The sequence below is a fragment of the Heliconius melpomene genome, chromosome 8, assembly GCF_056956725.1.
Source record: "Heliconius melpomene rosina isolate 202511_hmr_F chromosome 8, ASM5695672v1, whole genome shotgun sequence".
NCBI classification, from domain to species: Eukaryota; Metazoa; Arthropoda; class Insecta; order Lepidoptera; family Nymphalidae; genus Heliconius; species Heliconius melpomene.
The window spans coordinates 5,475,332-5,488,423 of record NC_140396.1 but is presented as its reverse complement, the minus strand read 5'-3'; the positions used below and the strand labels follow the sequence as shown (position 1 = coordinate 5,488,423).

At 32.4% G+C, this 13,092-nt stretch overlaps 1 protein-coding gene across 3 annotated transcripts in view; it reads right to left on the bottom strand.

The window, feature by feature from the left end:
• The window catches only part of LOC146536822 (neural cell adhesion molecule 1-like), a 102,484-nt gene that overhangs the window by 47,768 nt on the left and 41,624 nt on the right, over window positions 1-13,092 (bottom strand). For all 3 annotated transcript variants that reach the window (XM_085189293.1, XM_085189295.1, XM_085189296.1), the window contains one exon: window positions 6,394-6,504. In XM_085189293.1, the coding sequence (XP_085045419.1) occupies window positions 6,394-6,504 (111 nt within the window). The remainder of the gene's footprint in view (window positions 1-6,393; window positions 6,505-13,092) is intronic.

Genomic DNA, 13,092 nt, shown 5'->3' with positions numbered 1-13,092 from the left:
TCGAATATTCTCCGTTCAGTATTGGCGAAGTGATTTGTGTCCAGCTGACAGGCTCCGAAGAATATAACAAAAGGACTGAACCGAATTGAATTCTCATACGAAGAACTGTGCACATTATGTGTAGAATTTTAAACGGCCAGTCTGTGGTACAGGGGTACAAGCGTTCGATTGTAAATGGCACAGGTTCCGCGATGATAGCCATTTGAAAATATTAAATTGTTAATTTAATATTTTCATTTCCTTGCTCTGGTAATAAGGCAAAGCGCTGAATTGAATACCGCCACTCAACAGGCAATGCGTACAGAATTTGGGGGAAAGTAGGAAACGAAAGTGTCTTAATGGGACCGAAGTGTCTTAACACTATACCTATATTATAAATTCGAAAGAAACTCTGTCTGTCTGTCTGTCTTTTACGCAATCAGGGCCAAATCGCTAATTTAATTGTGATAAAATACTCATATAGAGATAATTGAGGGTCTCGGGATGAACATAGGATACTTTTTTTTCTCATATTTGTAATATTTTCGATATATACCAATATATTACAATACTTATTTAATTTGACATGCAATTTATTCCGCCATGTTAATAACAACCGTCGATTTGCAAAGTTTGTTGTTAGAAAACGTCACCCAAAATCATGCTTAACGCATCTCTCTATTGGAAACTGAAAATAATTTCATAAATATATATAATAAATAATCTTATAGTTCGAGCGGGCGTAGCCGCGTTCGGGTCCACTAATTATTATATAACTACTAGCGGACGCGCGCAGCTTCGCATGCTTATTTGCACCTTTAGGGGTGAATTCTAATAAACCACGAAATACGTGTTCAATGAAATATTTTTAAGACTATCAATTTCAACTTTTATAAAAATCGGTGGCGATTTAAAGATTTTTCCATACAAACTTTCAACCCCCTATTGGCACCCTTGGGGAGTAAATTCTAAAAAACCGTGAAACACGTGTTCAATTAAATATTTTTAAAAGTCCGAATTTACAATTTTATAAATATCGGTGCCGATTTATTTTTTTTTCCATACAAACTTTCAACCCCTATTTCTCCCCTTTAGAGTTAAAATTTTTCAAAATCCCTTCTTAGTGGATGTCCAGATTACGAAAGTAAACATCTGTCCAAATATCACGTTTCTACGCACAGCGGTTACGGCTGTGCGTGCGTCTTACCTCAGTCAGTGAGGACAAGTTCTTTTATATATATATACATATTGGAATGGTCGGAAAGCATAGGAGCAACGTGATCGCTACTGACCGGAATCATAGCGCACCTTTATGTAAGTCAACGCGGCTAAAATAAGTACTTTAGCTGTTAATTTTAGTTCATATTTCCTTATAATGCATTAAAGTATCTAGTCTAGTTCTTCAAAGTTTTTATGATGTAGGGAGAGATGGCACATTATAGAGGCATTGTGTGTTGAGTGGCGGAATTCAACGCCGCACTCTGCCTCGATAGAAGAAATTAATATATTAAATATTTTTTCTTCCAGGGGAAATCGAACCCACAACCTGTCGTAAGCTTCTGCCTCTACGTCACAATTGGTCTCATAGTACTTGTACAATTAATAGTGTTATAATTATTAATCCAAAATTATATAATTAAATGTAAAAACAAATAATTTATATAAGTTGTCTTATTATTAAGCAATTTTTTCCTATAAACCTTTATCCACCCAATATGTTTTCTATTGTCGTCGTTTGGCAAGATCCACTAATAATATACTTTGGAGTAGACTAGATTTGGCCAAGTGCTTGGCTATAAGCCAACTTTAGGTGGATAATGAAAGCCATGTGGACAGATAAACAATAGTCATCTGAGCCATACTGCCACCTCAAATGAGATTAAATAAAGTAAAATGGACGATACACATCTGTTTTTTCTTGTAAGGTAGTTGGTTATGGTAAGAAAATATATTTTATGATAAGAATATATTTAGATTTGAGGCAAGTCTTAACCCAGGGGCACGAGCGTGAGGCCGGCAACGTGACTGGTCGTGGGTTTGATCTTCACTGGGAAAAAATGGAAAATTTACTTAAATTTTTACTTTCATTCCTACGCCCTGGCGTCGAAGCAAAGCGCGGCGTTAAGTTCCGCCACTCAACATGCAATTCCTAGAAGAATTTTGAAGCATATTGAGTGGCGGAATTCAACGCTGCGTTTTACCTTGTTACTAGAGCGAAGAAATGAAAATACAATAAACATTGATTCATTCTCCCAAGTGAGAATTATAATTATAACCGTCGCGTACACATTCAAACACTTCTGCCACTGCGCTACGACTTCCTCAGTAATTTATGTACGTAAAACAAAATACACACAGATATAATGTTCCCACAAGGTTCCCAATGAATTGCCCAGAGGGGGAGGGGGGGGGGGGGGGTGTTTAGTATGACGTGAACATAATATTCCTCTCTCCATAATAGTAACGTAAGCTATTGTTGTCATGTAGGATTTGACGGTTTAGGTAAACGAAGACGTATCGACATTCGCTGTTATCTAAATTTGAGTGTTAGGCATACGTTTTGAATATCAATAAGTATTTGTGCTATAGCTTAGTGGTTTAGATGTTAAGTAGTTGTGAGTTCGAGTTCATTCATTAAAAAAGTTAAGGGGTAAAATTATATTGGTAATTAAAATGTTTTCTATGTTTGGATAGAGAGATCAAAAAAGCTGGGTGGAGTGGAGATTAAAAACACTTTATGTCTAAACTTCGTTCCCGTTCCGTTCTCTATACTGACAATTTTTTATGGTGTATTTTCATAAAAAATATATAAAATGGTATTAAATTATCTTAATATAAGTAATTATTAGTAAACCAATATAAATTGTAACACTATCCGCCGTATTGTAAATAGCTGTTTGTTTGTTGAAAGTCAACCACGTGTTCAGTCAAGTGTAGGACTTTAGCAAAGTCCAAATCTTGATAGCTTTAATATATTAAGGAAAATTAATTAATATTATATTTTAGGCATAAAATATCTTGTCTATGATAGCGTTAAACGCTGTGAGTATGTGCAAGACTTTATAAAATGGTTGTAGGTTCTCTTCCTGATCAAAATATATATTTCTAACTTACATATAATTATATAGTGTGGTTAAATACAGAAAGATTAAATTTTATTAAATATAATTTCTTTATGTTTTACGAAAGAAATGGAAATCAATATAATTTCTAATCATTTACTTAACCAAATATATTTTTTTATATTTTAAACAAATAGATATTAATATTCGAGTAACTTTTTCTTGAATTTCGATTTAAAAAAACGCAACGAATAGGTTAACCAAATGGAACCAATTGGAACCGTAATTAGATCTCGTACCTTATCCATCTTACGTCAATATCTCTATCATATTTCGAATTAATCATATTGATAATGCCACGTCACTTCTAACAAAGTTACTTGTGTCTTTTCACCCAGTCTGTACTTCGCCTATTTATGAATATGTTATTACTTTAAACTTTGTTTTCTTAATTCCTTTAGTTACATACAAACTTCATCTCTTGAGGTAAATATCACTAACATCAATATTGTGTTAATCTATTATTAATTTCAAGTTTGAAAACTTCGTGTAGATCTAAATAAGTTTTTGCATTAATTTACTTCTTGCTGAGGGCCTTCGTGGCGCAGTGGTAAATCTGGTGGTATATGAATTATTATTATTTCTTCAGTTAGCAAAACCTCCTAATCCTATTTTTATTTTTCTGATTAACAGGGTAGGCAGAGGTAGTGTTAAGGCACTCCCACTTTCCACCGAGTTTTGGAACCATTGCATGTTGTGTAGCGGGACTCGACGTCGCGATTTCGCTTTGGTACCAGAGCGAACAAACGAAAATATTCATAAAATAAACAACAATTCTTTCCCTCGAGTGGGAATCGAACCCTAAACCAAACCAAACCCCACGAGGACCTCATAACTTATAATTTATATATTAAATATTATCTCGATCATCCCAAATTCAACCGCAAAGCGTAATAACGACCTCATAATCCCAATGGCTATGCATAATTCCGAGGAAACCTTAATCGCTGCTTAGGCTTAGCAACTGTTTATACAAGAAGACTTTTAACTCAATACTATATACAACTTTAAAGATATCGCTTTAATAAGAGATTTAATTTTATTCGTGTTTAGGAGTTTTGGTGGAACAGAGTTATTGTCATTAATTGGTATAATTAACATTTATGGTTGAAAGTTTGTTATTGTTAGGTTTAATTATGTTTTTTTTAGATATGGTTTGATTGTGATTTTATTCGATTAAATAATTAGACTCTTTTATACAACTAATAATTAACAAGTAACAAAAATATTAAATTGATTTTTTATTTAACTTTGGAGTTGTTTAATAAACGTATTAGAAAAGAAAATATGAGAGTACGTAAAAACATCCAAACATAAATATTTACATATATTTATATTACTTTTAACTAATAGTTAATTTTAAAAAAAATCATAAAAACTTATAAAAGAATTATTGAATTACGCGATTTACGAAACGTCGCGTGCTGTGTGGCGCGACCCAACGCCTTCATTACTATAAATAAGTCACGAGAACATTAGAACTTCACTATAAATACATAAAAACTGATATTTTCAAATGGTATTGTTTTTAATTTCTCAGCTTCATTCCCTGGAAACCAAATGAAGACCGTTCCTATTAAAACACTTTCGTTCACCATACTGTATCCTGGAAACCTAGCATTAAGACCGTTTCTATTAAAACACTTCCGGTCACCACTTCTCGGTGAATTCTGGAAGCGTTTAGAGTTACGGAATTCAACGCCGCACTTTGCCTCAACACTAGCATCATCTTCATTGATTAATGATTTTCGATGAAATATTATAATCGGCAACCAAATCAACAACCAAAAACAATTTTATATAGGACGAAGAGTCTATGTTAGTTTGCATTAAAACGCGATCCCTCTTCCCGGCGGCGATGGGTAAGTTTACGCGGGTGCCATTTGGAGCCGATCTCTCTGGGTGACTTATCGGCAACTTTAAGCACTATATATCAAAGTAATCGGCCTAATTTCTCATCTCCCACTAGGGAGGAATTTATGCTTATTTCTTGAAGGATTTCCTACTGATTAGTAATAATGGTCTGTTTATTTGCTTTTGAGATTAATGTTCTATTTATGGGATTAACTTTGTGTGAAATATCTTTTGTTTATTATTATTTCTTTTTTTTAGTACCCTGCATGTATCAAGGTAGGTAGTTAGATTTCCACAGAAATCTAACTGTGCTGAGGCACAGCGAAATAATGAAAATAATAAATATTTCAGTTCATTTCCTGGAGTGGAAATCGAACTTTCTGTTCTTTTATTTATAAACAAGAACAAAATAACTGTAAATATTGTTTGTTTCTATAAATATGTTTCATTGGATATTTTTACTGATAAAAAAATTACTACAAAAATTTTGCATTAATATCCTTTCTAAATTAGAAGAGACTAGTACATCACCAACAATAGATTAGCATAATACACGAAATAATTATTGGTTCGATTCCCACTCGGGTTAATGAAATTATTTGTATTCCGTGGAATTCTATTTTGAAATTATGACTTCTTCATGGCGTAATAGTTAAGTATGACTTTCAACAACACTTGAAACGACTACACAGGCGAAACCGCAAGCTAGTAGTAGTATAATTATTTGAGGATCCTAACAATCTATTTGTATTTTATATAAATTAAACGTAAAATATGGCAAAAGCTTGTTAGATAAAATATCGACCTTGTGAATGTCCATTATGTTTAAAATGTGCCGCATGTGCTACTAACCGCTCCCAAACCACTTAGTCTTTTAGCGTCAAAAGATTATCTAGGATTTATTTTATCGTCGTCATTTTTTTATGACTTCACCTAAAACACTTACGAATATTTTTCTTTGAAAATTTGATTACATTTCATAATTTAATTTTGTTTTTGACTGAATATTTGCTTGTCAATCTTTTGTAAATATATCTATCTATCTATATTGTAGATTACAGTTAATTAAACATAATTAAGAATTCTTTTATTGATATATTAATACACACACTAATATCATTAAAAGCAGCAGCTTGTGATAATTTAATTATCTACATTGAATCGTTAAAAAACATGACATTCGTCTTTATAATATATGAAAATTAAGAATAAACTATTTATCTTAAAAAGTAAATTCACACCGCCCTCCATTTTTTAAAAGATTTTTTGCAAATGTAGTAGGTAGCAGTGTTTTTCATAAGACATCTCTAATGGCAGCCGTTACTGATATAATAATTGTTGCTTGGCACGTAGGCCGTGGGCTAACTTATTTTTAAATATTTTTTTAAAATATGGATCTGATAATAAAATTATTTATTTAAGTAAGCTTTAGCCTTACCTCCTCTGACCTCACAAACAAGGACGAGCTCGTTGCCTTCCTCCAGCGGGCCTACCACTCCGGAAACGTCTCGGCCCGACTTATCGTACAATATTAGTTGATGTGGTGGCACTAAAACAATAATAACATATTATAAATATTATATTTGAAAAATATTGAAAGAAGTTGTAGTTTGTACTTAAGTTTGAACATTTCTTTAAATTTGCAAGATAAAAGTGAAATCCCAAAAATTCATTTGCTTTGCACTTAGAACAAATAAGAATGTTTCAAGATATTTATCAACTAACATGTAAAAATGTATGAACGCCTGTAATTATAAAAAAAAGAAAATTAATAATCAAAGCCAATGTCAATAGATAGACTCTATGAATCTGTTTTCATCACACATCCGTCTAATTAGACCATATCAGGCGTTGAGATCGGTTCAGGGTTTCTTTTTATACATTTAGAAATGCAACACTCTATAGTGCTTACTCAAAAGCTTATAAACTGTACTAAGTTAGGCCTATATACCAATATATTTCTAAAAGTATAATATTTTTTACATAACATTAAAATATAGCAACATTAACAAGATTTTTCCATTTATAGGTTTAAAAATAAAAAGCAAAATAAAGAACATCTAATGAGAGTTGGAAAAAAAATAATCTCCTTAGAACTCTTTCTTTTTTAAGTGGCTTAAAAATGATGTCGACAGAGGTTAAGATGGTAAATACTATGAGTATTAATGGCCAGAGTGACAGAAAGGTACCAATTTGTGCGAAGGTACTTTTTTAAAAAAATATATTTAAGTCATAGTGCTTAATGTAGACTCTAATGGGACTTTAATTTATTTTGTGTATCCATAATTTGTAATTGGATATTAGAAAAAAAATATGAACATGAACTGCTAACAAACAAGTAAAAAATAATGAGAAAGTGAGTAAGCAGTAAGCTGCATTTGTCTACGTTGTAAAAAATCGGTGAGCATCGGCCTCACTTGTCAGCTTGGTGACAAACGGACGGACAGACAGACAGGCAGAATCTTAGTAATAGGATATTTGTTAACCCTTTTGGCAAAATAAAAAAAAATCATTTACAATTATTTTATTTTGTTAATAAATTGAACGTCGTCACTGGCAACCTAAAGCGTAGACCCTCTACGAATATCGTAGCACAATAAAAATACACAAATTCAAAATGAAAACAAATAAAATTCATATAAAACAAAGTTTAAACTTTAACTTTTGGATTCAATAAAATAATATAACATTCCCATATCGTAGTTACAGGCAATATAACCGGAACGAACGTTTATAGCGTGCATGCTAACATTCTTCTGAAACGGAAATCGGACCGGGCAACCTGGCGGAAGGCACTGTATATGTATGTATATATGTAAGTTGACTCCATAAATACGATTTTTTTTTATTTATTTAGCCGTGTTTTATATTATTTTTGTAAACGTGACAGTGACGACCACATATTTTTGGGAGAAAATATATTTTTTGCTGTTGTATGCCGCACACAGTAAAGTAGATAGAGATTTAAGACACTCTATTCCTCCTATAGGTAGGCCGGTGAAGAGATGGGAAGACAACCTACCTAAACACTGGAGAAAGCTCGCCAAAAGAAACCATTGGAGAAAGTTGAAGGAGGTCTATGTCTCAGGACAACCTGACCATATCAAAATATTAGTTAGTACTATACTAATAGTAGTATACTTAAATGTCATTTAGTATGTAAGTAAGGTCAGCGAATAAAGGCTGCTTTTATTTATTTTTATTTTATTCCTCATTAAGACACTTCCATTCTTCACTTTCCGCTGAGTGTTTGAGCCATTGCTAGTTGAGTGAGGAACTTAACACCGAATGAAAATATTCTAAATATAGCCTCAGGTACTTCTTAGTTGCTATTTTCATTGTTTAGATATATAATATCCTTTTGTATGATAATTTCCTACTAAAATACAGTTTACACGAGCTACAAACATTACACGAACTCGCTATATTTAACCTATCGAATTAAAATTTCTTTTTACATTACCAAATTGCGCGCCTAATAAGCCCCAATAAACAATTACAGCTTACAAGTGTGCGGAGGAAAATGTTTACGACATTTCACGAATGCTGTCTTAAATTGTTATGGGTGATAAAATTAAATCATTGTAGGAATGGCCGTTTGCTTCATATAGCAGAGGCCATAATTTTTATCTTTCACATGATTTGGACATTGATTACGGATTTTTTTGCCTTTTCTTATTATTTTTTTTCTATGAAATATCAATAAATTTTCACTTTTTGGATTCGCCACGACCTCTATCGGATTTAATGATTAGGATTTAAACTTATGAAAATTTCGTGTTGCAACCGTATTGCTATACACAAATCAAATCAGCTTCACGCTGTATCCCGCACACAACAGGGTAGGCAGAGGACCTAGTGTTAAGACACTCCGTTCCCCACTTTCCACCGAATTCTAGAGTAAAAATTTATAAGGTTCAGGTTCAGGAGGTTTTATTCTGTGTAAAACACACAACTAAAATACGTACATATTACGTATAAGTATAAATGTTATGCAAGCTTCTAATAATTGTCTTTTAATATAATTTATAAGCTAGCTAATATAACTTCACAACATAAATAAAATTTAAATTCATCATTTTGTATCTACATCCGCTTTACTTGTCTCGCAGAGAGCACAGAAATTATATCCATTGAATTATTCATTAACTGTATTAGAAGTAGTAAAACTGGCTTCCTTGAGAGTCACTCGAACGAAAACTATTCAGAAATTGTACTAGTTTATTGCAGATTCGTGTTTATGCATCCGATTATATAGAAAATACACTTTTGTATGACTTTCAAGCTTAAGACTAAATATGGTATTTTACGAGATTCTCACATCATAAGATATCTTCTAAGAACTATGATATTATTCCTACATAAATGAAAAGCACAATCAATTACTTAGAGAAGCTGGTAAAAAGAATGGTTTATTATAGACAGGAGAAGAAACTCCTTAGCAATCCATGGACTCCCCGTGCGGGTGCCGAGGATTTACGACCCAAGTATAGGTTTAAACCCTTTAAAATGCTCATTTACGTTCACCTCCACTGTCTGCGCTCCTCTCTACCTAACCAAAATTGAAAAAATCCTACTAATGCCGCCTTCGAAATATGTGCTAAAAATAAACTGATGATCGTTCTAGAAAGGCCAAGATCTATAAATATATAATTTAAGAAGACAAGAGAAAAAAATATTCATATAGGTAATTCTGAAATACCAAATCATAATTATTTTTTATAGGTATCGGCTTGGCGTTGGTATGATGTATTAATAGCGAGTTCTTTCCACTGAATATTGAATTGGAACAGGGCTGGATAAATGTGGAGCAATCTTGAATTTCCATTATCGCCTTCCACAGCTTATTCATGAGTACAATCGACGTTTTAAATCCGTCTGTTCATTTCTTATAAGGCGAGATCGATACCAGCTCAGCTGCTCCGCCAAGTTGTTTCATTAAATTCAAATTTCGTGTTGTACTTATTAATTCAGGCGCGCGTTTTACCCACGTCGTGAGTCGACTCGGCGGATGCTTTTTATATTCTTGTCGTTTTCGCATTCACTGGGGGGAAGTTTTGGAGTTTTCAAAGCACTCAAATATCGCTATTTGGTATTACCATAATTAATAAGTTGTTCTACGTTTTTATTTTTATTCGTATAGAAATGGTCGATTATGCTACAATGGCACATCTGGTACGTATCTCACTGGATTTGTGGTATATGAGGTCGAATTTCTTTACTTATTAATTTTTTTTTCTAATGCATCACATACATACATTAGATGTATATATGTATGTCTGGCTGTACCCCACATAAAGGCAAGGACAGATCTACATTGTGTGTCGAGTAGCGGAACTAAACGCCGCGCTTTGCATTGACAACAGAGAGACGAAATGAAAATATAAAATATTTTATCGAACCCCACAACCTTTTTCGTTTACAGCCACCCTGTACCCCTGTGTCACAAGCCTCTTTAAGTTACATAAACATCTAAAATAACAAATGTATTTGACGCACGAACCACACTATTAAGTTACTATTCAAAAGCAAACTTCAACTAAATATTCATTAAAGTCAAATATAAATTAAACAAAACATTGTTAAACGCGTCAACGGCATATAAATTACATATAACTCAGGAACAGTCCCAAAATAATATAACATATACTTATATAAATATAGCATCATTGTTTTAGAGTTATTATTAACAGACACACATACATACATTAAGAGATAACGTTACTCGCCCGGAGAACAATAGTCACGTTCAATGAAAACAAAGTTCACTAAGCCGTTTATTGTAAAACAAGTTTGTTAGTTCGTAAGCAAATTCACTTAGTTTCGAATATAATTACTAAATAATCTTAGCAACAACCCGGTTAAATTTTCTTGTATATGTTATAAGAAATTAAGCCTAAACTAGTTTATACTAAATTTTGTTATTTTAAGATGTCCTAGATTCTATTCTCGCAGAATCAAGAAAGCAGAATCTCTGCTACGAATTTCTGCTACGAATTCTGCTACGAAATTCTGCTACGGATACGTTTTTCACTTTAATTCTGTATCCTGCATAAAGCAGAGTAGACAGAGAGAACATTGTGTTAAGACACTCTCTTCCCCACTTTCTTTCTTTCATCGTGAGTTGAGTGGCAGAACTTAACGCTGCGCTTTTGTCTTGGTACCAGAGCGAAGAAATGAAAATATTAATAAACAATAATAAATTCATCCGAATTGTAATAGTGAAGAAAACAAATCAATTTTCGAAATTGTATTAAACCTTTTGATAATACATATTACTCATAGATTTTTAAAGACATTTTTTGTCTTTGGCTGTTAAGGTTTACACTGTAAACCGACGGTACACTCTAAGCTGACGATATTATTATTTATTAAATAATATTATCTATATATATAAAATCGAAAGGTCACTCACTCATCACGAAATCTCAGAAACTACATGTGCTAGGAATCTCAAATTTTGCATAGGAGTTACTTATAGGACGTAGGTGCTCGCTAAGACGGGAATTTACAATATTCGACTTCTAAGGGGTTGTTTTTGGGGTCGAAAGTTTGTATGAAACTTCGTTACTACAAATGCTAGAAGTCTCAAATTTTGCATAGACGTCACTAGGACGTAGTCATGGAGACAGAAATTAATAATAACATAGTTCACGCGGGTGAAACCGCGAGCAGGCCGCTAGTTAGGTATATAAATATATATATTTTTCTTTTTTCCAATTGAAACATGAGTGGGAAGGTGACACATTGACGACTACTTTGAAGCGTATTTCAGACAGATCCCGACAGATGGACGGATATGACGTAATAAGAGTTCCATTTTTTACAGGGTCCAATTGAATTACTTTCCCATGTCAATTGGAATATATATAAAATAAACATATTTGATATTTCAAAAAGAAATGTACGGGTAAGTATTTTATATCGAAAAAACTATATATTTCTTAGAAGATCTAAATAGATACTTTCTTTGATAAGGCTTAAAGGCTTACGTACGTTGTAGAAAGTTCCCTTGTAGGCGTTTTTTTTTTGTATTATTTTGCGAGATCCTTACAATTTGTTTTAGAAGCGAAATTATAATATAATTATAGTATATATATATTGAGTATAAGTATATTTATAAAGATGGCTGTTGATGATGATGATGATGATGATATATATATTAGTTATTTTTGTGACGTTCTTACGAATATAACGTTAAAATGTGATCGATTATTTTTAAACACTCTAAGATTTCCAAATATAAACTATACTTTAAAAATATAAATATTAAGCAAGTTAATTCTTATACCTAAAAATATAATTATATAAAGAAAACTTAATATACAAAATAAACTTTTTTTCTCTATATGCACAAATATATAAGATTTGCCATAATTACTAAGTAAATAAATATATGTACATATAATTTAAAACTGATCAATATTTCTAAAGTATACGAGTATATTGACATCAATTTGGCCTCTTCTAATTAGAAAAGTTAAAACAAAGTTTTAAGCTCTTTAAACTAATTTTCCGAGCCCATTTTAATAAAGGGATATAAAATTTTAAATAAGCCTTCTTACTGAAATATGTATCTTAATTTACGGCTTAACGTAAAATCCATTAAGAATTAAGAAATTGTTTGAAAGGTTTCCTGAATTTACTAAAATATATGTGTCTTGTCTTCTTATATGGACTCACCTTCAGTTGCTTACAGAATACTTGTCATGACACAGCTTCACGCTATATTTGCTCACAGCAGGGTAGGTAGAAGGAACCTGGGAACCTAGTGTTAAGACAATCCATTCCACATTCAGCCACTTCTGTTCCTCAATTTCCGCTGATTATTTTGAGGCATTGCGTATTTAGAGGCCAAACTCAACATCGCTCTTTGCTTGGTACCAGAGCGAAGAAATAAAAATATTTAATATTTCATTTCCTCGAGCGAGAATTGAACCCACATCCTGTCACTTTCACAGTCGCACGCTGCCATGTGCCCATGTGCCAATACAGCCTCTTCTTCATGATAATAAATAAATAAATATTATTTATTTTATTTATTTATTTTAAGTTGGGAAACAAACAGCATTTTACAGTACTTTTTAGTATAATACATATCCATATTCCAACTGCCAATAAAGTTTCCACTTATACA